A 25951-nucleotide genomic window follows, 5' to 3' on the forward strand; every position below is an offset into this window, starting at 1 on the left:
TTGATTGTTATCTAAAAACCAGGTTATGGGGTATTCTGAAAAAAGTGAACATAAAGAGTAAAAGTTGACATTTTGTTTCAGCTGTTGAAATCCACTGCACATACGCATGTGTACTGCATTGTACTACATGAATTTCCATATGTGATGAATAAAGACATATCTGTAATGGTCACACAGACCTAACAGACTCCTAAAGGTTGAACACAACAGATCTGATTACAAACCTTGCACATAAGAGTATTACTATAAGATCAGCTTTTGGCTTGTCCCTTCAGTTGCCACAGCAGAATGTGTTGTGCATTTTGATTTGGCACGGGTGGCTGGGTTAGGCCACGCCTGGTGGGGTGGTATTCAATCCCGCTGCCTTCTGCATCCCAGCCCAATGCTCTACCGCTGAGCCACCAGGCCCCCCCACTTATTACTATCATCATCCAATTAAAATGATACTACCATGGCTATGATGCTGGATTATTAGGTGGCTTGTCACTTAAAGAGGGTGGTGCTGCGATAATTCCATTTACATTACCACTAATCATCTGAATGGAAAGGAGGTTTGAACTGTGAATCATTACCTTATTGATGGTACTACATTTGTTATACAAGTACAATACAAAAATTGAGGACATTGCTGCTGAAGTGCAGAAACTGGCAGATGGCATTTTTATTCCAAAGAATATGCAAAGAAAAACACTTTTACTTTTTAGATTAATCTAGCATTCTACAATAACCAGATTACTTAATTAAATATTTAACACTGTGCCCCAAACTGACAACACGTGATCTAACATTGACAACAAAGCATCAAAAGCTTCAAGTCTTGTGAGCTCCTATGTAAGCGCATACAGCAGACTTTGTGTTTGGTGGATTACAGAGTAATAATAGAGTAGTTTTCTGTTTTTTGTAGTGAAAATGTACAAAACAAGCTTAAAAAAATGGTTCCCTAAAAACAAACCACAGCATATGTTCTTAAAATGTAGCACACCAGGGGTTGCTGTTCTACTTTATATAAAAATATGGTGTAATCCAATTGCCACAATATTTTCTGTTGTTTTAAGCACTCAATCCAGCTTGCATGCTGTCTCAGGGGGGAAAATTAAAAAATGTATTAGGGACATTATTTTGACTGCAACAATTTGGTTTTAAACAGAGGCACTGTAGAGTCACAAACCCCAGTCAGCCATCTGCTGCTGCTCACCCACCCAGTAATAAGATTAAGCACTCAAATGTTGTAATACATCACTGCATGCACAGACACAAAAAACAACAGTGTCACACATTAACCATAACCTAATTAGCAAATAAAGCTTAATAAAATCCTATTAGAGAAGTAGGCATACCTACATTTACACAATTCATACAGCTACTTTGTAAATACTGTTACTTCACACAAATATTTGTGTTAAGTTAGGCTTATGATAATAATTATTAATTATTTTTAATAATGTAGTCAGTTACAGAATGATGTAGCAAACTGAAGGAAAACTGTTGGTTTGTCAGAAAGACATATGAAATAGGCCAGAGCAGTTTAGTCAGATTGTGGGTGGGTAGAAAGTTCTTTGCCCAAGCTCAGTTTGTCGTTTTTAATCCAAAACAAACATACTGAGACCATTCAACCTGTTTTGTATGTCCTCTTTTACCTGACTACATACCCTGAAAATCTAGATTTAACAATATTCTGTGGATCTCAATGTAGGTTCATTTCAAAATTGGTGTACTGCACAACACAGAATAAATGAACATTTTCTCTCTGTACAGTTTCTATTCAACATAAGTCACCACATGCAAGCACTAATACTCTCAAAAGCAAAATCAACTAGGTCGCGCGGGCGGCTGCCAGGTCCAGCACCCCCTCTCTCTCAACGGGGCTTCACTGACTGACAGTCGGCCTGTTAAACCACTAAAGGCTGGAGTTGAGCTCTGTCCCATAGCAGCAGCAGAAGGATGGTTTATCTTAGTGTCTAACTGGTATCTGGGTTACTGAGGTTAGCACAATCCTGGGAGAGAATGGGACTAACTTCTTTCCCTATTCCTTTCTCTTGTTCTCTGTTGCTCATTTTTCATCCCTCTCTTTATACCTTTCTTTCCAAAACGGGCATCTTTTCCTTTTTCTCTCACTCTCCATAAGCCAAGTAGCCAAATCCTTTATTCTTTCTTCAAACCTTCTGCCCTTTATCTGCAACCTTTCAGTTTGTGCCCTCCCTTAATGTCCTCCTGTCACTCAGACATTTTACTTTCCCCAATTGATCCTCCTGTCCTATTGAACCACCTCTCTTCCTTCCTCCCTCTCATCTTTCTCTCATCCTCAAACAATTTCCTTTGCCCTCCCCCTCTTTCATACTAACACTCTCAGTTCTCTGTCATTCCAAGCACACACAATATCTATATGAGGAAACTGACTCTTTATTTTTGGTTATTTAGGGTTAGTGTGTGTTTCTTCCCTTCTGGCACTCGCAAAAACCACATAAATAATAACCAGTAATGAGCATTAATATTTGTGATTTGTGATTGTAACTGGAGACAGACAGAGATCGGAAATAAAAAATTTTGAAGCACATTATGATACGATCAAAACTTCTCTCAAAGCCTGGAGCAATTAAGTACATACATTAGATTTGTGTCTGTCTGATTCAGACTTCATATAGCAGAACATATAGTTCAACTAAATACAACCAACTGTCAAAATACTCTAGCAGCATGAGAAGGTGTTTCTATGCAAAGTGGTAAATGGTACACATGTATGATAAATCCTGAAAATTCAAGGAAATTATTATATGAATCTATTGCTCAGTTGAAGTTGTGAATGAAAATGTTTGCAAAATCTAAACTACAACATATCCATCCACACATTTTACTCTTTTACTGACACTAAAGTCTGCTTTCACATACATACTTGGTAGAGGGTGCTGTGCATAGATGCAGGCTCCCTTGCTCCAGCAGAGAGGGATGCAGCCGCTGTTCTCCATTTGTTCTTATGTGTAGGTTGTTCAAGGTCTGGCGACAACATCCAGACAAAAGTGCTGGGCCCCAAAATCCGCATAAAGCCAAGAACTAAGATCAGCTCCTAACCCTGGCTTGTCGCTGCTATGAAAATCTCCAGGGTATATAAATTTGAATAGACCAAGAAAAAAGCAAATAGAGATAAATGAAAATCTGAAATTAAGACGTGCTGTACTTGTAACTGGGCTGTAACTGGTTACAGGGATGACAATATCCATTCTGTAACTGTTTGTCACCTCCTAAGAAACACAATAGAAAAATATGAATCAAAGCCATCGTCCCTGGGTTGTAAATTTCACAGAGGCCAGTGAGAGGAAACAGAGGATGTCAAATATCCTTTGTACTGTAAAATCTGGTGACACAGCAAGTAACCCTGCAGGAGCTGAAAAGAATACCAGAGTGTCTATGCTCTAACGCACCACTCTGTATCTATTATCAGGGTTCAGCTGAAAGAGATATTCCAAATGTTTTCACCTGTTAATTACACAGAGATGAAGTCTGAAGGTTCTCTTATTAGTCTGGTATGCAAAAAATATCCAATAAAAAAAAAGATCTGAAAGTCAGACTTTCTTCTACAAGTAAATAGTGAGTATCACTGCAACCAAAGACAATAAACTGCCTGTACAATATCTGGGGCAGGAAAAAGGCTAGTAATCGCAAGACTGCAACTCAGTCATCTCAGTCTTGCTGAAACATCATATTCTCCCATCATATTCTCCCATGACATTTGAGGAAATGGCTCAGGTTTCAGTCCATCCAATATATGTCATGACCTCTAACCCAGCAAAAGACTGTTTTGTGAAAAATTGGGAACATCCTTTAAAAAAAAAAAACCTCTATATTGCACCTTCACTTCAAGGAAAGATCCCTTGCAGGTGAAGAGGGTTCTGTAAGTTGCTGAAAGGCCCATAAGCATAGTTTAAGCTTCCCAGAAGAGAGGTGGCTTCTGCACTTGGAAATTCTCTACCCATTAGACGATCACATGAATAAATAAATCCTCACAAAAATTAAATGTAGGTCTTCTGTCCAGAGATCAGATGATCCAATCAATCAGTCCTTGAGTATAACAGAAATGAGGCACCTTCACTGCAGCAGTAGAATCTGGCATTACACAAAATAACACTGACTCCATAACAAGACTCCACATAATTACATCACAGCATCATTTTCCAAGAAAGGTAGCAGTTTTGTTCTGTAAATCCATGTGAGATGATGAGACAGACGAGAAAAGAAGAAAAAGAACTGTCGTCAGTAAATTAAGCAAAAAAATCTGGGGCAAAGACGGGCGCAGAGAAGCGGAGCATAGTAAGGCAGAGGTACATAAGAATGACCGACGCACAAAAGAAAAAGGAGAGCAAAGGCAGGGAATGAGGGATACAGAGAGATTAAGAAAGAAAAGACAGAAAGAGACTTAAGGATGAGCTGCGTTAGAAGGGAACAATCAAAGAAAAAGAACAGAACTAAAGAGAAAATATGAATAAGAAGGAAGGGAAATAACAAGACTGAGATGAAGAGAGAAAGCAGAGAAACCCTAGGGAGAAGCTGAGTCTCACATCCTCCAAAGCTTTCCCACAATGCACTGAGCCTGCAGGAGTTAGCCAGGTCAAAGCAGGTGTCTGATGTCAGAGAGAGACATAAAGTGACAGAGACCTGAAGGGCGAGGTAGAGCAAAAATCAAGCTTGAAAAAAATCTGCCTATGTAGCAGGAGAGCGCTGCAGTAAATCCATCCCAAAGTCAGTCCACCGTGTGTCATTTAAACCACCTTCTGATGGGTTTTTTCTATAGCAGCGGAAAGGCAAGTGGATCTCAACATCATTCCCAACCTCACACACCGATTTCAACACATGAAATAAAGTGAGAGTTTGTGTGAGTGGCAGCAAAGGTGGAAGTGTTTGAAATCAAGTGAGTGTGTGCATGTGTGAGCGAAGGGTTTCTCTTCGGCTGTGTTCTCAGTACAGACTGCTGTGACCACGCTGCGAAAAAGCTGCTCCACACACTAGCAGGCAGAACCAGGGAGGGAGGGGTTTGTTTGTGTGTGTGTGTGTGTGTGTGTGTGTGTGTGTGTGTGTGTGTGTGTGTGTGTGTGTGTGTGTGTGTGTGTGTCTGTGTGTAAGGCAAAGAAGGAGGGAGAGATACAGAGGAGGACTAAGAGATAGTTATAATTGAGGCTTGCAGTGCAGACTAACCAAGCTGATATGACAGGCTATCAAATTGGCTAATAAGACAGCAGTGTTAATGCGATCCTTGATAATCAGTCACTCGTACAAACACACATGCACATTTTTTCAGGCTTAGAGATTAGCCACTGAATACATGCTTCACATTTCAGTCTCTAACCCCTTACAACACGTTTTTCCTTCTGAATTTCTTTTCATTACCCATCTCACCTGTCTGTCTGTGCCTCCCCGCCTCCACAGGCCACAGAAGATCTCTACTGTCCTCTGTCCTCAGTCTCTCTCCACATTTCTCCTGCCCCTACAACATGCCAGGTTTTCACTGACTCCAATGTGCCAGAGCACAAGATTATCATTTTACACTAAAACTTTATAGCTAAGCTTCCAAAAGACTAACAATCATTTTGCAACTGTGTAAGACAAATTGAACTACTATATCTAGATAGATTTGTTTGAAATATTTTTAATTTTACACCAAACAAGAGCAGTACAGGGCTCCAATGGCTGCTCTATGGTGGCCCCTGGGGACAAAACAGGTAGTAAAATAAAACTGCAAGCAAAAAGGAAATGTGCTGCAAATCAGAAAGCACAAATTAATTTGAAAACGCAAACAAAAAGGAAACGCACTGCAAATCAACGCTGGCCAGCAGGGAGAGCAGGGGACTTTTCCAGCTATGAGGCAGCAGTGTTTGTCACTGTAACCAATACGACACCATGATCTTTTCATTTAGGCTACTTCTGTTATTAGATGTTTGAAGCTTGTTGTAATGTTGCAGATATTATTGCATTTTAGCACATTTTTATAAACCACTCACCATGCGAGAAAAAAGTGATAAAATATTTCATCCGAATGATAAAACATGGTCTTAACATACAAATGTAGTAACACTGTTTCATCCGCTTGTTTCACTGCAGTATCTGTGTGCAGCAGTTACTCATAAAGTTCATAAAGCTACAATAAGATCACAACATCACTGAAATAAGTGACTGCTTCTATATGATTTGCATAAAAATGTACACCACTTGGATTTGATGGCTAGATCTATTTAATAAAGTAATTTGTTTGGTGAGTGTGAGACAATGTAGGAAAGGTTCAAAAGCATAATGCTATTGTAATGATGAAAGAGAGCTCTGGTCTGTCTGAGTGGCATTTGCACATCAGGGGACAAGATACTATCCCATAAAATAAAATATAACATCAAAATGCATCTTAAAGCAAAGCCAGCAGTAAATTCCCACACGGCTTACTGAGAGAGGACAGGAAACTGACTGGGTCTCATGCTGTGAGCTAATGAGAGGACAGCCTGGCCAACATAACCCAAAGTATAGGAACAAAGTTCCAAATAGCCAATATTTGGGTAAACTGCCAAAATAAAGATCAACAGCTTTTGGCTTCACTCTTTCAGGCTCCGCCAATGACAATGATTTGTTGTGTTTTTACGCCAGATGTCCTTCCTGCCTCAACTCTCCCATTTTATCCCGGCTTGGGACCGTTGGTGGGGTGGGATTCGATCTTCATCCCAACCTGATCGTCTGCCCATTGAGCCACCAGGGTAAACTACCCACATATTCTGTATCTAAATGATACGTTTAGGAAATTCTTTTTGCTGCATTTCTGTGTTGTAGTGTGTTTCCTTTTTGTTTGTGGTGTCGTATTTGTTCCTGTTTTCTGATTTGCAGCATGATTCCTTTTTGTATTTGTACATGCTTTGTCCCTAGGGGCTACCTGACTGTTCTGTGATCCCACCACTCCTCATAACATTTTCATTTAAAATGACAGGAATTACTATATGAATTTATCTGCATTTTGAATTTCTTGAAATCCAGATGATAATTTTCTCCTGTGTGCTTACATTCATTAAGCACACTGTAGTTTTTATTAGCCCAGGTGTGAGAAATGACTCCTATATCTGCTTCTTGTTATTTATATTCAGTATGCTCCTCACTAAAAATTAAGTTGCGATCCTTGTAAGCAGCACTGAGAATTGACATTTGCCAGTTAACCTCAGTCGTAACCTCAAATTTGATAGCCAATCTCCCAGTGGAAAGTTGCCAGAGTTCAGGTAAATAAACCTTCTCAGGAATGACAAGTTCTCAGCTCCAAATATACAACAACCTGCAAAGACATAGGATCAACTGTTACCTAGCAACAACCATGGAGAGAGACTGCAGTCATAAATGTCTTATCTATACCTCTGGAATTATTCAGCTCTGCCTCCATCCGGTCTTTCTCAAGACTGACAACATATCTTGTGGAAAATAAAAAATGAGAGCATCTCTTAATTGTCATAAAATGAAACAGATACCAAGCAAATATAGGAGTGGCGAATATGACTGTGAATGTGCAAACACACTCCAGACATAAACTTAAAAGAATGCACTTTTGCATACTTAGCTGCAGTGGTGGGCATTTTTATACTTTTACATACATTTTAAACCTTAAAAATGCTGTGTTAATTTCTACCTTTGGTTAAAAAAGTAGTTCAACACTTTTTGTGGGGAAAAGTGGAAAATTTGCACTCACCAGCATAGTATGATATTCTGGAAATATCTGGAAGAGAAAAGGATGCGAGAGAAGATTTAAAAATGAGATTTTACATTTATACATTCTCTAAAGATGAGTATTATACTGAATTATTCACACAGTCACAGGTCATGGATTCATCATGACATCTTTCAGTGCCTGTAGACTACAACATGAATGGAAGGGATACTACCGTAGCTCCATTACTGTCAAGAATCTATTAGAAACATTTCTCCATCAGGTTTCCACTCTAATTATACACCCAAATCAAATATGAAACATTTGATAAGCCTGCATTTCGCTCTAACTATATAAATGGTAATAGGCTATGAATTTGCCTAGGTAATCAACTTTATGACATGAACTAGTCTTTTCTCATCAAAACACAACAGAAAATAAAATGGAAAGAGTAAAGATGTAGAAAAGAAAGGAGGAAACGAACTGAAAACTAGAAAGAAACGGCATGGAGTACGACTACATTACTACTACATTATACTGAAGAGTCAAAAAGCTCATGCATCACTTGTACAGTCCAACTGTCGAATCAAACTAATTCTAACATTTACTTGATTTGATGGGCAGGGTTTAAATGCTTATCAACTAAGCACATTCAGTGACTTTTATGTTTACACTGACAAACCAGTGACGGTGCAGCAGCTCTAATGAATCAGGAATCCTCCTGATTCCTGATCCTCTTAATATCTACATCCAGAGAGCAAGAAAAACATCATGGCTTTGCTGAATGTATCTGTTCTCCTATGCTGTTATAGCTTCACCCACTAGCCTCATTCACCTCTCATAACCTCAGACATCTTCTGCTCAGAGCTCCTCTAACCCAATCTTTTTACCCACTCTTTACCACACCCACGTTAAAATGACAACAAACTGATAAAGTGTCCAGCACTGTGAAGATACGCTGACATCTGTTACTAAGCAACAAACAAAAAGCAGGGCCATGGTGCTAATAACGATGCCAAAGCTTTGTCTCATATGTAAGAAAAAGACTGTGTCCCAGATCCATGTGACCTGCTAATACTGCAAATTTTGGAGCTGTAGCATATTACATATCACATTTTTTTGAAGCAAGATTTTAGCAAGTAGATACATAAATGAAAACGTAGCTAAATAAAAAATTCTCAAAAAGGCATATTTAACAAACAAATTATCTTTTCTTAATTGCACAAAGGTGCAAACAGTTTTGTAAACAGCACTTGAGAAAACAAGTATTCAGTTTATTATTCCAGGCTAGCAGTTTGATACTGTGTGTATTTTTGCCATCTTCTGTAACAGTTCAGCATGTTGATTTTTTGAGTACTAATTGCAGCAACAATATACTACATTCATACAAGTTACTATGATAATTAATAAACCTCCAGAATCGGGACACACTCCTGAAACAATACTGTACCAGAAAATTACCCACTAATTTTTCACTATACACCTTTCTTTAGTTAAAGCATTTACTGTATGGGCAAACATATATCAACAAATTCATTTGTTAAACAAAGAGACGTATTTTCTGGTTTCAAACAAACCTCTAGGCAGAATTTATTTATTTATTTTTTTTAGATGAGCTTTTTTCTTTCTTTCCCACTCAGAGTAGAAAACTATTGCCTCTGGCTGTAAACCACAGAGGCTACACTACAGTTGACACCATGCTAAAGGCATTGCACAACTCCATTCTCATCAAGAAAACAACAGCCTTTTGCAGCTCCTCTGCACTGATCATCCTATCAGAAAAGACTCCAGCAGAAGAGATTGGCACAGGAGCGGGTGCAACATCAGAGGGTAGAATAAAGTCACCACATAAGCAGCTACAGCTTTAATGAGGAAGCTGTCATTGCTAGTAGCAGTTATTAAATCAGGATTGTAGTACTGGGACTACTGCACAGAAAGAGAGTAATAGTAGAGAATGGTCTAAATATGCCAACACAATTTTTCTTATTTGTAATGTGTAGCTGGGGAATCGTTCACAAGTACTGACATTGTTAAAACAATAATTCAGATGGTAAAAGTACACAAACTCAATAGTCAAGTAGAAGTGCAAGTATTTGTCTTGAAAATACACCGCAAAGAAAACAACATATTTTAAACAGTACTAAATTTGATGTTGTTAATACCACAAAATGTCCAAGTATAGCCCAGATTTGTTTAACAAATTCTCAAAAGGTGCAAAATATGACAAAGATATAAAGTAATTAATTTTAAAAATAAGAACTTGTAAACCAAAAACAGCGGAAAAGGTAAGGCTGATTTTAACCATTTATGTGCTGACAATTTATGTAGTTAATCTAAAATGATACATATTTATGCAAAAAAGTAACTAGTTCCAAAGGTGTAAAACAAATTTACAAGAGTTAAAGTACTTTACTTTCCACTGAATTGTAGTGGAGTTAAAGTAAAAGCAAAACAAAATGGAAACACTCTAATTAAGCCAAAGTACATTAAAACTGTATTTAAGTACAGTAATTGAGAAAATGTACTTAAAATTTTTACCACGTCTGTATGTGTTATCTGTTAAAATCCCTGCATTAGAAATCTTCATAGGTCAGCTACAGCCAAGTCAAGCAAAGCCATTCTGTAGGCTCATTGCTTGTGTTCAAACCACCAAATGAAACTGCATAATCAGTCTTAGTAAATCAAAACAAGTGCTTTTACATAACACACTACTACATGTTTTAGTGAACCAATATCTATTCAGAGTTATAAAAATAAACAAAACATACACTTGATGAGGTCTGTAATATCCCTCACATCTGTTCAACAGCAATGCAGCAGATTATCACGAAGAGGTCAATTATCTAACAACAAGCACACTGTACTACACATCCTTCTTGCAACTGACTCTATGGTATTAAACCCTTGATTTAATCATGTTCTAATGTCATTTCAATCAAATAATTAAACAAATTTACATCTCAATGTTAAAGAAGTAAATTTTATATATATATATATATATATATATATATATATATATATATATATATATATATATATATATATATATATATATATATATATATATATATATATATATATAAAATATACCCCTGCATGTATATATATATAAAAAATATACCCCTGCATGTTTTAAAAAGAGAATTCAACAGACATTCATTGGATACTAAACTTAACAAAGACAATTTTTTATAAATTAGGAACAGCTACCAGATCTCGACTCTAACAAGTCCTTTTGACATAGTGTGTTACAAAAATGTACAAAAAAAAGTTTTTTTCTGTTTGTGAATGTGTCATCAACTAACACAATGATTAATTTGTGAATCACATTAAACATTTGAAAAGTACATTTTTTGACACTGAAAAAGTCATTTTTTTACAAGGCAGGAGTGCAATGCCTGCATTCCGAGATACGGCTATTTTCTTGTTTTATTTTTTAACTCACAGATCTATAGTTTTGGATTTTACACAGACGACCCTTTTAACAACCCATTTTATGGCTGTACCTCAGTGTGCAGTGCAGTGCACCAAAGTTAACGTTTACATATTCATAAATACATCAACATAAACCACCAAGTCTCTGGGGTCCCACAGAAACTTCACATCTTAAAATTCTTTCAGGAGCTGGAAAAAAAAAAAGGATATTGCTTTTAGATATCCACTGATTGATATTTTGCTGTATGTTATAACTGTATTTGTGTGATATGAATTAATCAGTATGTTTACAGAAATGTGTTTTCTGTGTAGTATAAAAAAACCTTTGTGACATTACAAAAGAAAATAGTTAAACAACTGTGATATATTGTTTTACAACCACAGCTTTTTAGCCCTGGGTTAACAGCTATCTGATTTTATTTTCAAAACACTTGAGGTACACTTGATTTTGCACCAACATATTCAGACAATAATATGAGTGGAAACATGAAAATGGATTCAGTGCTGGGCATGTTTATGAATATTTGGCATGTTACATTTCTGCAGAAAATGCCATGAAAAAATGAAAGGGAAACATTTGGACAGAAGGTGTTTATGTCTGAACAATGTATACATATAATATTCTATATAAACAGAATATTAGGCTATGCATGCAAATAGGTGAAGACTGAAGAAGTTTCCAGTCATACTTTCACTACTCTTTTTAAACACTGTACAGTGTTTGTGCCACAGTTTTCCCAACTAACTTATTTCAGAAAAATAATGGATTAACCAAACAGTGAAAGAATAAATCTTTGTTACATAATTTAAAAATGTATAATGTTTATTTTTTAATGTTATCTTTCTATTTGTAACATTAGCCAGTAATTGTAAAGAACTTGACACAACCCACGAGGCATCTTAACTGTAGATTTTATTCCAACAACAGAAATCATGGCCTAGGGCACAGGATGGGTGTTGGAGATACAACTTTAATGAAATTCAATATAGCGTAAATAAAGTTACCACAGCTGAGGAAAAACATGAGACAACACAACTTGCCAAGCTCATAAGTCAGAGTTTTACATCCTTTGCAGATTAAAAGGTTGTGTGTTTATATGCTGCTTTTGCAGATACACAACACTTTTAGTTCCACCTGGCATTTAACTGCAATGTCATGAATGTGGGTTAACTAAAATGCTAGAATATAACACACTCTACATAACACAAACTATTCACTACTTGCTTTTTAACATTTTGCTTCCATTAAAGTATCAATTGACATGTGCTTCTCTTACTGCTGTTAGCTGCACTCCTACATGTAGCCTTGTGGACATGTAAAGTGACATTTGATCGCTGTGGCTTGTGGTTGTTTAGCTGCATTTATTCAGCAACAGAAATCTGACGTTTAACTCTTTGTGGCACAGGTCTGACCAGACATGGCTGTCAAAAAGTGTCTAGAAGATCATACTCCACATAGTCTCCCTGTGCAGTAAACTTCAGACATGAGCATAACGTATTTTGTTGTCATAGATGTCTCGAGTAGCTTTAAAGTGAGGCAGCACATTCTGAGAACTATCACAGTGGTAGCAATGGTCACAGTAAGACTAGTAATGAAAGTAATACAGTAGATGTACCAAGATTTAGGTTTGCAAGAATTTTTAATTGTGTATTAGTCATGAAAAAGTAACCTCAAATGTTAGGTTTCCCTATAGGATCAATAAAGTTGTTTAAATCTTGAATCTTACTGAGTCAAAACTACCCTCAACAAATAGACATACATGCTGTGTTTGGTTGAGGAAAGTCAAAATCATCCAGGGCAACAGATACAACTATTTATTTTTGCCACTTTATTTATCAAATTTTGTGGTCAGAAGCAACACACTAGTTTAATCAAAGAAAAGCCAAGCAGGCTGACACTGTACGAGGGCTTTGTTTGTGTTCCACACTTTAGCTGTCTGTAAGGTTTTCACATGCAACTGCTTGCACAGCGGTGAGCAGCACAAATTCCTTTTCAGACCTCAGCCTGCCAGACCCTTCTCTACCTGTCTAGCACAGAGCACCATACACTAGTCCAGTCACAGCTGAACACATTCACTAAGACATCAGTATGACTACACACGTACATACCTCCATTGGTGCAGCCCAGGAAATCCCAGAACTGCATGTTGGCAGTCAGTATGCAAAGGACTGAACCTCTGCTAAATCACAGATGCCTGTATTTGTTCGTCTCCTGTCTTTCCACTTCCTAGTTATACTGTATGCTGTCACGTATAAGAGAGAGAAAACACCCGCCCACTGACTGTTTTGGATTGACATACCTGGAGGCTGAGTTTCATTTTCAAATAGCTGCTTCCTTCTCCTTGTTGCCTTCCCACCACATCTTCCTTCACTTCCCAGCTTATCCACTACTCTCTCTCATCTTATCTGTTCCTGACTGACAACAGACACGCGGTAAAGATCGATCCAGCGTCATCAACATTGCTTATCCCATGCCTGCCTCTTCAGATTAGTGGAAGTAATGTAAGAAAAGAGGACAGAAAGAAAGTGACTGCAGAGTGGGCTAAGCTTTTAATTAATCATTTGTATGAGTAACAGCTTATAATTACTCCATGCAAATTCATAATAAATTCGAAAAATTATTATATGCATGATAAGACAAAAGACTAAATAAAGCAATAAAAGTGGTGATCTGCATCATTCAGGTTTTTATATATTGGACTGCAGACCTGTGTACAATACTAAAAAAGTGTCAAAGTCCAGTACTAAGTGGAAATCTAGCAAACATCACTAGGTTTTGTAAGGTTAGTGATTTAATAATAAATGGCAGAAAACTTTTTCTTATTTATCTAGTAATTGCTGGAAGGACAAACTATATCAATAAAACTGATGCTCTCGGTCATTAATTATCATGGTTTTCTTCATCGTGTCAGAATGTGCGTGGACACACTTGACAGACCTGTCCCTCCTGTTTGGCTGCTAGGTTGGATGGAAGGAGATCAGGGTCAACATCAAGGCAGGAATCAAGATGGGAAAGGCAGGAAAAGACAGCCCTGACACCTAAAACCCATATCTGCCGCCCACCCCTCCCAAAATAAGAGACACATCACATCCACAGAATATCTGGGCACCAGGCTGTTGGCATCAGTAAACGTGAGTTACATCCCCATCAGGCATCCAAAAGAATTGTGCTCATAACAGAAGCCCTTGTTATAAATGCATATCTTTCAATCGCCTCTGCCACAGACATGACTGTATAATATTGTGGTTGAAGGCTGCAAGCAACCCCAAAACACTTGAGACGCTTGAGTTAGAACTAACCCCTTTTGTCTAAAAAGCCTCTGCTTGCAACAATGAAAATCACTCTGAGCGACTCGTAGTTCAACAAATCACAGATGTTTTGCTGCTCTGGATGACAGAAAGCCTCAGTGGCTTGGACCTTTGCACCTACCGGAGGAACAGATAGGGGTGGTTTCGGCCACTGCACCACTGTCTGTCTGTGTAAGGAATACAAATTACTTCGGGCTGTAAAATGACCACTATTTCATGCCATTCATCCCATAATGTTGCCCCAGAAATCCTAAAATCAGCTCCTACAAACACCCCAGCGTATTGCAGTGATGTTAACCCCATTGTCTGTGTGTTACCCCCTTTAATGCTAAGCTAGCTCAGCTAACACTGGGCTATTCCCACTCAATCCCCCTCAAACAGGGATCAATACTCACCCGCTTAGCCCTGGAGCTCTGCCGCACCTACTAACTCTCCGTAACCGAGCACCTATACCAGCCGAAAAGCTTCAAATGTGAGCACATATATCCGCTCGTATGGGAACCGGCTTGCTGGCTGTATGTCTCCGTTGAGTCTCTCGCTGTCTATCTGTTTTTGTCCACAACAGCGCCGTGCCCGGTTGTCCGTGTCCACTGACGTTAGCTGTTAGCACTGCCGTTGCTGCCGCTGGAGCCTGATCTTCTCCAACATGGCTGCAGCTGGCAGGGGATCACTGACAGCGGTGTCCACCACTGCTGCAAGGCTCCCAAAATGTTTTCAGATTAGATATTAAATATGAATATTTATGAAAAGGTTTAGGGGTAAAATATTAAGTACTTGCTGTTAAATTACATCGGCTGCACATTGATTACAACATTTAATGCACAATAATACCAAGTGCTAAAGATGGACTACAAAGTTTAAAGACCTAGTTGCATGATGAAAGGATTCACATTTTTGCAGTATGTTATGCACTTGATTAGGCATCAAGAGTTAAGGTTCACTGTAGTCATCTAATAGAAAGTTTGTACTCTAGGTAACCAGCAGTGATTACAGACTGACCAATTATCAAATATCTTTGATATTAACTGCTGAAAAAGAGAAATACACAGACAAAAAAGAACCAATCAAACAATAGCATAAAAACACCTTAGATAGCCTAAAACTGCTGTTGCCGTTGACAAACTGGCATATTGTTTGTCTATAATATGTCTGTTTGTCTCATTGTTCATGGATTTGAATTAAAGGTTGTGTAAACTTAGTTGCAGTAAGTGATCAAAACCGTCTATGTGTAGAGATAAAAGCTGAAAGCTGAAGCATTAATATCTATGAACCAAACAGTCATCTCACTCTACAATTTAGATTGTATTGTCCTTTACTTTGTTAGCTCCACTTTGGACTCTTAATCAAGGTGGCAGAGCAGCCATCAAATTCATCATGTCAAATTTCTACCAATTAAAATGAACATTTGCTGGGTGTAGTGATTTTAGAGTGTAGCTAAATACTACAGTGAAGATCAGTGAAAAAAATGTAAGAACCCACTGTTCTGCTGAAGCCAATGTCTCATAAAATCTTAAGAGATTTGTGTCATACATTATTCATCTTAATAACACAAGCCAAACAAAAGAGCTTTGAAATAAAGATGCAGCGCCAACACACACACACACCAAATGATTGTGTCTTTGATGCTGACTGCCATTATGCTGTCTCAGTTCTGTGTGTCTTCTCTGTCTAACCATCACTGCCTAAAACAATCCATCCACTGATGGGCCTACACACAGCCCCACCTACACATAAAGTGTAATTATGCCTGCAGCTAATATCCAAACACACACAAATGCAAGTAGACACACGCTCAATTCAAAGACTATTCATATCTGCACAGATTAGCGATGCAAATTATGGAATGAGGGAGGCTGACACTTAGGAAAATTAAAACTCATGATGTAATGCTTATGTGGTATTTGCTGGGCCACCAGTATTTCCCAGGTTCCCCAGGTGGCAGCGACACAACTGGAGAGCTGTTTAACCTAAAATTAATTTGTTTTATATAAATAAACAATTGTACACTGTAGATATAGAAGGTGACGTGTGTCACATTTTTGCATTACAGAAATGTGTGGGGACAATAAGTAGAACACTTTTGTTTCAAGTTTAAAACTATGACCAAATAGTTCAATTGTACAAATACTGTAGGATCGGATTTAGCATACAAACAAAATTAATGAGGCTCACATGACATATAGTGTAAGTGTGGAGGGACGTATGGTAATAACAGATTTACCTCGATCTACCACTCAGCAATAGACTGAGGCCAAATATGAACCCGAAGAAATATTTAAATGTTGGGTTGCAGTTTGCTGTATTTCTATTTGACTGCCATAACACATTACAGAGTGCTACATGTGACAGTCCACTGTGTGGTACATGACTGCTGAGGTCGAGAGGGAGAGAGAAAGAAAGAAAACACAGGAGGTTATAAAGCTCCATCTAGTGAAAAGAAATCATAAGGGTAGTATCTATCTATCTACTGTATCTACAAAAAGACTAATTGATGCTTTTTTAAAATTATAAAATAAATAGTTATTTACTGTTATTTAAAGCCAAAATGTCAGTTTGAAGGAATTATAAGTCCTCGGTAATATTATTTAAAGTCAGCGAGGTTCAGGTTCATCAGAGGTACTAGTAGTAGTGGAGAAATACTGTGTTACAAGTAAACGTTCTTTATTTGAAATTTTGCTAAAGTAAAAAGACAAACATATTAGCTCTAAAAAGTACCAAAAATAGAACTACTGCAGAATTTTGCATCTGTTATTGGTGAGTTGTGGAATTATTAGTTATCACATAAATGTTCTGGAGTAAAAAGTACATTATTTGGCTCTGAAATGTGGTAAAGTCAGAAGTAGCAGAAAATGGAAATACTCCAGTAAAGTAAAAAGCCTTTGAAATTGTACTGTATGATACTAGAGTAATTGTGCCCAGTTCCTTTTTACCATACCCTACAATAAATCATCCAATAGCACCAGAGATACTCATTGTGATCTGTTTTAATAAGAAACTGCAGAATGTAACATTATATTAATAATACAGCATAACTCGCAAAGCAAGTCCAACTAGAATGTACATCTATTACATTTCTTCTGCAATTAACAATACATAAACATAGAGATTTCATACTAAGACATACTGCATATTATTTGGTTATGAATTTTACATAAACATGATAGCTTAAGGACTAGATTTAAAAAAAGCATTTCAGCTTCTGTAGAGCATGTAGTGTAGTGCTCATACTTAGTAGAAAGACTACAGATTACTGCTATTACTGAGATAAGATAAAATGAGTACAAAACAGGGGAAAGACAAGAACAAGACAGAGACATAAAGAACAGGTATTAGGATCTGGACATACAGATATTCAGAGGCCAGGATACAGAGAGAAGGAGACTGAGAAGGATCTAGGAAGAAAGCCAAGGATTGGATACAAGAAAAGATGTATAGAAACAGCACAATGGAGAGGGAGAAAAGAGGGATGGGGTCACAAAGGATTTATAAACCGCTATGTGAATAGTGCAGATGAAAGGGCATGACAATGAAACAAGATGGAGAAGCTATTATATAGTATATGTAATGAGGTATTATTTGATTTAAGTGCACAGGATTAGGATTGGAAAGTGTTCTAGCATGCCACTCCAGTTGATTTGAAGGTGCTCTGGTGTACATTGCTGGTGGAAATACTCTCCATGGGGACATCATTGGATGAGGGCCCTCGCTTCTTCTCTGTGGCATGTGACTGTGCTTGGCCAGGATGCAGCTCGTTGGTGTGTGCACGGCTCCGAGAACCATCGAAGGATGAGATGCTGGAGCTGGACGTTGTCCGTGAGCGAAGTCTGGTCATGCTGGCACTGGACACTAGCAAAAGAGCAGGGACAGGTTTCTACTACTCTGCAACAGGTTTTATTGATAAGCTGCACTCACTGGCCACTTTATTAGGTACACCTGTAAAATCTAATGCAATCATATACAATAGCATTAATTCTTCTTAGATAAAGATACTTCTACTCTCTGTTTAGTTTTGTGGTCATAGAGGATGATTGAGTCGTACTAGACTGAATTATTAATAGAGGTGGTTCTAAAGTTTTAGCCACCCTATATAAAATAAATGAGGGGGCCAAAACTTTAGAACCACCTCACTCACATGCACTCTAACCACTTTGATGCAACAGTTCAGGTTTAAGAATAAGGTAGTTTAAGAAAACTTAACAGTGACTTACAGTATCCCATGCCCTGGATAAAATACTTCAAGGCTTCAATCACCTTGGCTGGCTGTGGAGGGATAAATGTAAAACATTTAACACATTTTCAGGTCACAAGCTCAGAATTTACATTACTTACAGAAATGTGTCAACATACTTGATCCACCTGAGGAAGTCCTCCACAGTCTGCCATCTAGAGGGACGAAGCATAAACAGATGTACAGTAGACTTCTAGGTGGATGTTGTTAGTTTGATGGTGTTTTAGTTTAATCAGTGAACCAATTTTACTGCAGTATAAAGTGTATCTTTATAATTTACCACCCCTACTACCCCTACGCTGCTAGTATGCTATACTGTGTATATGTACAGTAGCATATATGCATATGTGTAGGTGTTAGAGCCTTCAAGTTGTTTACTTCATTTTTAAATCAGTCACCTTGAGGAGTGTTGTGTTGGTGGGATTGAGTTTAGAGTTGCAGTCAACCGCAGCCTCCACAGCTGGAGAATTATCTCCCACAACCAGCAGAGTAGAGCACCTATAAGCCAACAGGCAGACAGAAGCTGACACGTGTTTAGGATTTGACAAAGCTTGTGGCAGAGATGCAGGTCCCCTAAGTAGCTACTGAAAAGCCGCTTCAGGTTTTTGGGGTTATTGTGCTAACTTTACCATTCTGGAAAAATATTGTCTGTCAGGCTTAGTTACCCTCAGAACCCACTGATGTAATTTTAATTGGCATTTTTTCTAATTATAGTACATCCTTAGCACATCAGCAATAGAAGTTAAACAAGAAGGACTACATAAACAGGCAGTGGTTAAAGGTCAATGATTATACTAACTTGAGTGTCCTGACATTGATGTTTCCTCCAGGGACAGGTCTCCCCAGCTCCAGATTGCTGCGGTTTTTGTAGGAGCGGAAGAACTGACCAACATTAGACTGGTTCATTGTTGCTGTGATGTAATGACGGTATTTAGCTATAAGGTCAAGTTTTGTTTCGATCTCATGCTGAAAAAAAAATAATTTTGAAAGTCAGAGATAGTATGTATCTTTGCTGTGCAGGTATCTAATCCAATTCCCTTTAGCTATATTATATTTATTTTTCAATTAAATTATTTAATATTATTCAGATGCATTATTCCAGCTTTGTTATCATGATAGGTAAAGACAGACAGTCAAGAAGGTGAGGTAACTTACTTTTCCAAACAAGTGTGTGAGGACTGTGTCTGGGAGAGTATGGGTCCATTCAGTGATCTGTGACACACACAAAACATGTAACACCACAATTATATTCAACTGCGTTCAGATGACAACCTAAACTGCTCTCAAATTATAACAAATATGGGAATCACGAAGCACTATCACAGCAGCTTAAATATCAGAATGAATCCAACATTTTGTTCAGTATACATGAAGGGTGAACAGCCCACATGTGCATGTACACACATACAGCAACACATGTTGTTTACCTTGTTTGCAACTGTATCCATCAGTCCCTCAGCATTGGGGTTGATGTTGATCAGAACTAATCCGTCCACCAGATCAGGATGATTCAGCTATACACACACACACACACACACACACACACACACACACACACACACACACACACACACACACACACACGGCCTAGTCAGTTGGGGAGATTGATCGTGACCTGGATTTGTATGTCCATATGTTTGGATCAGATTTTTAGACTTTAGTTTCTAAGATTAACAAATATCGCTAACAATCGAAAAAAATCAAGTTATTTTATGGCCAACAGGATTGCTTTTAGAAAACTGCAAACAGTTTATCATTGGCTTTTGGATAGGACTGCCTCTGCAACCAGACTTATCCCTGTGTGTGTATCCTTGCATGCAAAATTTGTGCACCTTATGATTAACAACAGTGAAGTAAAGATTTGAAGATATTATATTTTGAAAACTAAGTGCCAGCTTATGTTTACTTACTGTCACAAGTTCAAGTGGATTTAGAGAAGAGATATAAACTCACAGCAAATCTTGCCAGAATGTAGGCTCCTGCACCAACTCCCAGTCCAATCACACTGCACAGCCTGTAAACGCATAGTGAAAAGGTTAACCAGGAACATGCCAATGGTTGAAGCAAAGGGTACTACATTAGACAAAAGTATCATATTAACTGTAAGACACCTTACAGCTATAGATTTTGTAGGCCTGCCTTACCCAAAGTGGTTGACCACATCAAGCAGCGCCTCAGACAATTGGTCTATTGAGGGGTACGTATACCTGAGAGTTAAAAAACAAACATGACTATCAGTGGGTGTGTGATTCACTCACTTATATTGTCAAACTCATATCATTTATTGTTAATAGAAATATAATGGAAGTAGAAAAAGAGACTGAGAAAAGGAAAGACTACTGACACAGCAGGCAGAGTCTTGGCTCCTTCTTGTTGCCCTGGTGCCTCAACGTGACAAACTGGCAAATGTCTGACAATTTCCTGCATGTCCTGATGATTGAACAAGGTCTCAAAACAGGACTTGTCTAGAGGAAGAGAAAACAAAAGCTGCATCACCGTCAAGGTCTTGTTGGCTGCTGCAACAATTTAGTTATAAATGGTAACAATAAAACACACAAGAATATAAACAATTAAGAAAACAATCCAGAATGATTTTGCATGTTTCTGTGTGTGTGACATTTCAATTACTGTAAAATGTACTAAAATGTACAACAACCATTGAAAATCTAATGGTTTTACACTTTATTCCTTGTATAATTGTAAGCATTTACACTGTGTATTATATACTTTTTTGGTATGGATATTTTCTATTTGTGTTCAGGTTTATCAAATCATATCCTTGCACAGGTACAGTTTGTAGGCATTGTTGTTTGGTTAAAAGGTGACTTACTGTTTAGTCCAACATCATGAAAAGTCAGGATAACTGGACGATTTGCCTTTGGAGTTCCTGTCATGATGCAGTGGACCTTCCCATATTGAGTCTCAACATGTTCTTCCTAAAACAATAACACACATACAGTCACTTTGAAATTATCCATACATGCTGCTACTTTATTTTGCACCAATTGATGTGACCCCAATTGTAATTCTGATTCAATTTTCAATGAGAATTACACCTGTAACAGTGATGTAGCCTCAATGTTAACTTCGTCTTTCTGTCATACTCACGTTGATTTGGGGCTCAAAGACAGAGTCACACTCGGTCTCCTGAAGAACCATGGCTGCTGATGCAAAATAGATGAGAAAAGAAACAAATCAAAAGTGAATCAAATTTTCTCCTAATTTGTATGTCCTTCAGTGGATGAGAGCACTGTGAGATCAGGTTCCTGCACAGGTTCCTGTTTGTTTGAGCTGGTTTATATATGCTCTGACACTGATCTCTCAGTGTTAAGCCCTAACTCCAACCTGGCTCACATGTGGCCAAATGGCCCTGTTCTTTTTTTAATCAAAATCCAGTGCTGTCTGTGTGGGAATTCCCATGCAGGGAATTAACCAGAACATCTACATTGCAAAAACGTAACTTCACTTTGTAGTATGTATCTTTTTTATGTATTTGTTTATTTACTTTATATATTCAGTTTCACTGAGGGGTTAGTTCTTCTTTTGCAGACCTAATGTAATAGACATATCCAGGTTTAAGGCCTCCTAAGACTTAAACATTTTTTTCTTAAAATTATTTTTGAATAATGTTTTCTTTTGCCTTGTGCATAAAATTAAATGGAAAAAATGTTTCCTGTAATGAGCTTGGTTCCCAAGTGACTCATTTTTTCCATTGCGGCATCACAGAGACAGGACTCATAACACCTTCAGCCAAACCATGAGATCCGCTGTCTAATCTCAGCATGCCATCTGTTTCTCACAGCAAAACCTCACTTCAGTAACCTTGGACTTCAAATTTAAATTAGTACATTAACCAAATTTGGTCATGTAATCAAATGAACTTCTGTAGTTTTTAGCATCTTTTAAGAAACAGCTCACAAAAGTAACTTTAAATAATGGCCTCATTTTATTGCAAACACTGCATGGGTAAGTGTGGCAACAGTGCACTTTTAAGAGCACTTTGAAAAAAGGCTTGTGATGGTAGAGACATTTGGGGCCCAAAGACACAGAGACAGGGAGGTAGGAGATTAGCACGAAAACGGTCTTTAATAGGTAATACAAAAGGTTACAGTAGATATACAACAAGACCATATTCAGACATGGGTGCTGCTTTTAAAACTGGTGACATAGGCTGATTTTCTCATTTAATTGCAGGCACTTTCCAAGGCATTTCATTTATTCTCTAATTCAAATTATGTTCCCCTAATCGCAGAAGAATATTAAAACTTTAAATAGCCAGCAAAAAAAAGTGCTTTTCTTTTGAATATGTATTTTAAGTAGACTTTAACAAGTTTACATACTGTAAATGTCTGCAACTATTAGAATGCACATTTCCTTTATTTGGCACTGAAAAAACAGTTGTGAGTGACATGCAGGGTGTTCACTAGCTTGATAAATCAGAACAGGCTAATGGGTCAATAGACAGTAGCGGGAGGTCTACACAGCAGACAGTAACAGCTGGTTGAGTGTTAAAACAGCAGACTGACCTGTGACCTTCTTCGTTAAGATATAATGCCACCACTGCCTTCAACACATACAGTACATCTAGGAGACTTGTGTGCACAAGGTGTAATCCATTTAGTGGCAGCTGAAGAGCAGAGGGTGGCAGATGGACCTCACTCACCTTCACGTCATTCTGAAACCATTTTAACATCATGTTAAACCTGACTAAGCTTTGGCCTGCTAGCCTATTTTCCTGTACTTTGAGGAGTAATTTGTCATTAAGGTCATATCATTTGAGTTATGTGTTACCACTCCAGGCTGTTTTTAAATACAAAAAACAAGTTTTAAGTGGTAAAATACTCTAGTAGCTCCCTCTGACTAATGATGACACTGAACACAATTTTATCACTGACACTATTTTAAGACTCTAAATATTTAGAACCTTTTAGAACCATTTAGAAATGTCTGCAAGTTTAGGTAAATTCTCATCTGCTGCTTAACTAAAGATAGACCTCCACTTAGTTAAACTAAAGCTTTTAAAATATAACTTAAAAAAATTAAATACTTATAACACACAAACTGTAAGTTTCACCCGAGACAAAACTAATAACTGTGGGGGGGTAATGTTTTTTAAAGAGACCTTCTCAGCAACAGAAAATTAGACTCATAGTAGCAAAATATTACTAATTGTACTGATTAACAAGCATTCTGTTGTATTTGAGCGTCCCCATATGGAATGCGAAAGTAAACAAGCATGGACAACACCAGTACCCCGAAACTGAAGCTAAACTCAAATATTATGTATTTCCCACTTAAGTCCACTAGATGGCGTTTTAGGCCAATTTTCTGGATGGCCTGGAGAATTTGCAGCATGAAGAAAGTAAGAGATTCATCACATTTCTTTGTCAAGCCTTTATTTTAAAATTATTATTGTTTGTTATAAGAAATTTGTTTTTTTTTTTTTGACTATGCAAATTTTGACAAATGCCTAAATCTCAAATAGAATGGCAAAATACTTCATGTGTCTTAATTATACCTGGACAGGAGTGAGTGAATGACGATTAGGCTGTAGTAAAATGAAATGAATCTATATTTACATAAAAGCTAAATGTTCTTTTGTGTGTTTAATATATACACAAGCAAATCACAACACCATATTTAAGTAATAATAATTAGGTTTTTTGTCTGAAATCCTGTAGGAGCGGCGGTTGACTGAAGGGATACTGAGATGGAAACTACTTTTGAAAGCCAGAGCTCTCAGCATGCATTGAAGTGTTTGTTGAGCTACAAGTGTAGACTCCTAGTGTTGTGGGTCATTACAACATTTATTTTGTCACTGCAGTGCACTAATTATGCATATAAAATATCTGGTATAGTAAAGTTGTGCTGCCTTACTGATTGGTGGTTGCCATGGTAACCACTTGGTCTGCAGGTGAATGTCCTGACTCTCAGCTTTCAAAACATTCTAATTATACACACAGCAGCTGCTGCTGCTTGCTACATGCTTCCCCGTGTATGTACTGTATGTGTGCGAGTTTGTGTTTGTTTAGTTTTTTATTGTGTGTTTGTGTGTGTGTGTGTGTTTGTGTGTGTGTGTGTGTGTGTGTGTGTGTGTGTGTGTGTCTTCTGAACCTTATTCTATGAATGTATTTAGGTGCATATTTAGGTGTATGTCGCAGTGCTGTCATGGCCAGCTTTAAAAGCTGTGAAAATTTATATTAGACACAGTTTGGTCCTAAAACAGTTGTCTACAGATAATAAAAATGGAATCCAATGTATCAGTGTTTCCAGACCTTGTTAGTGATGATAGTGTTTACTTTGTAACTTCCTTGTAATCTTGAGACCCTTCATAGATTGCGCTCTTGAAAAATACAACTCTATGGGTCATTTTTACAAGCAGGGAAAACTGTTGCCTTCAGACTTGTCATTTGATCCCGTTAGGGTGTCCCACACAGGTCAGGAACCCCTGCACTAAATAACACAAATTTATCACGTATCTCTTTGCACTGCATCATATTACATTGTCATCTTGCATCATACTGTGCAGATAAGTTTACAATATATAAATGTCTCCATATATACAGCTTTCAACCCAAACTGTGAGGTGATAAGGCCTTGGTAAATTTGCCATGATCAGTCATCAATTTATCTGAGTAATATAGTCATACTCAAAAATATTCCCATGGATTAAGTCCACCTAGTTCAATCTCTATATCCAGCACAATGGAACACGTACTACTGCATAATGTTACTACTGCTACATAACAACCCCCTGAACATAGGTATCAAACTCAAATCTGACATTGTGCAATTATGATATATTTAGAAGTCATTAAATATTGACACATCTAGTGTGAAATATGGAATGGCAGCTTACACGATAAAAGATATAACTGCTGGGAGCAATTATGCTTCCTTTTTATATCCAGTTTCTTCCTAGTTGCTCAGGGAATTACATACTATTTCACACTCCTGCAAGAGTAGTGTGGCTAAGAGACAGGATTACAAACTACTTAAGTGGATGGGATGCACTGTGTAATTGTATATATCAACATGGTAAATTGATAAATGTTAATAATCTCGCCTGCACTACCCTTTTAGTAATTTAGCAGCAGTGAATGACTCAGAATCAAGCTTGTCCACATACATAGTGCAGACAAACATGCAGACAAATATGGGCTAATTAGAAGAAAGCACTTATTATTAGTAATACTAATATTAATAGAAGCTACATAGTGTAATAGTGGCAGTCAAAGTAATTACAGTGGAGTAGTAGCATTTGTAATTAATGATATTGTTACATTGATGGCTGAGTTATATTCTGGGTATATCAACAGCTGGCC

The 25951-nt window shown here is 37.6% G+C and overlaps 2 protein-coding genes across 10 annotated transcripts in view; both read right to left on the reverse strand.

Moving 5' to 3' along the window:
- LOC137130130 (focal adhesion kinase 1-like) overlaps nt 1–14995 on the reverse strand; it is a 53366-nt gene extending 38371 nt beyond the window's left edge. For 5 of the 9 annotated variants that reach the window (XM_067509891.1, XM_067509889.1, XM_067509890.1 and 2 more), the window contains exon 1: nt 2891–4985. In XM_067509891.1, the coding sequence (XP_067365992.1) occupies nt 2891–2963 (73 nt within the window). In that variant the 5' untranslated portion in view covers nt 2964–4985. Of the gene's footprint in view, nt 1–2890; nt 4986–7696; nt 7724–13198; nt 13343–14793 lie in introns of those variants that run through there. The other 4 variants (XM_067509893.1, XM_067509887.1, XM_067509894.1 and 1 more) reach the window with 4 other exon arrangements.
- Nucleotides 14996–17781: 2786 nt separating this feature from the next.
- LOC137130549 (protein NDRG1-like) lies at nt 17782–21785 on the reverse strand. The gene is made up of 12 exons (XM_067510856.1): nt 21735–21785; nt 21457–21562; nt 20971–21091; nt 20771–20833; nt 20580–20640; nt 20054–20140; nt 19782–19838; nt 19426–19592; nt 19025–19124; nt 18746–18781; nt 18607–18658; nt 17782–18244 (listed from the first exon to the last, which is right to left on the reverse strand). The coding sequence occupies exons 1-12, from the start codon at nt 21783–21785 to the stop codon at nt 18012–18014; spliced, it is 1134 nt and encodes a 377-aa protein (XP_067366957.1). The 3' UTR covers nt 17782–18011.
- Nucleotides 21786–25951: the final 4166 nt, after the last annotated feature.

Source organism: Channa argus, chromosome 7 (genome assembly GCF_033026475.1).
Source record: "Channa argus isolate prfri chromosome 7, Channa argus male v1.0, whole genome shotgun sequence".
Classification (NCBI taxonomy): domain Eukaryota; kingdom Metazoa; phylum Chordata; class Actinopteri; order Anabantiformes; family Channidae; genus Channa; species Channa argus.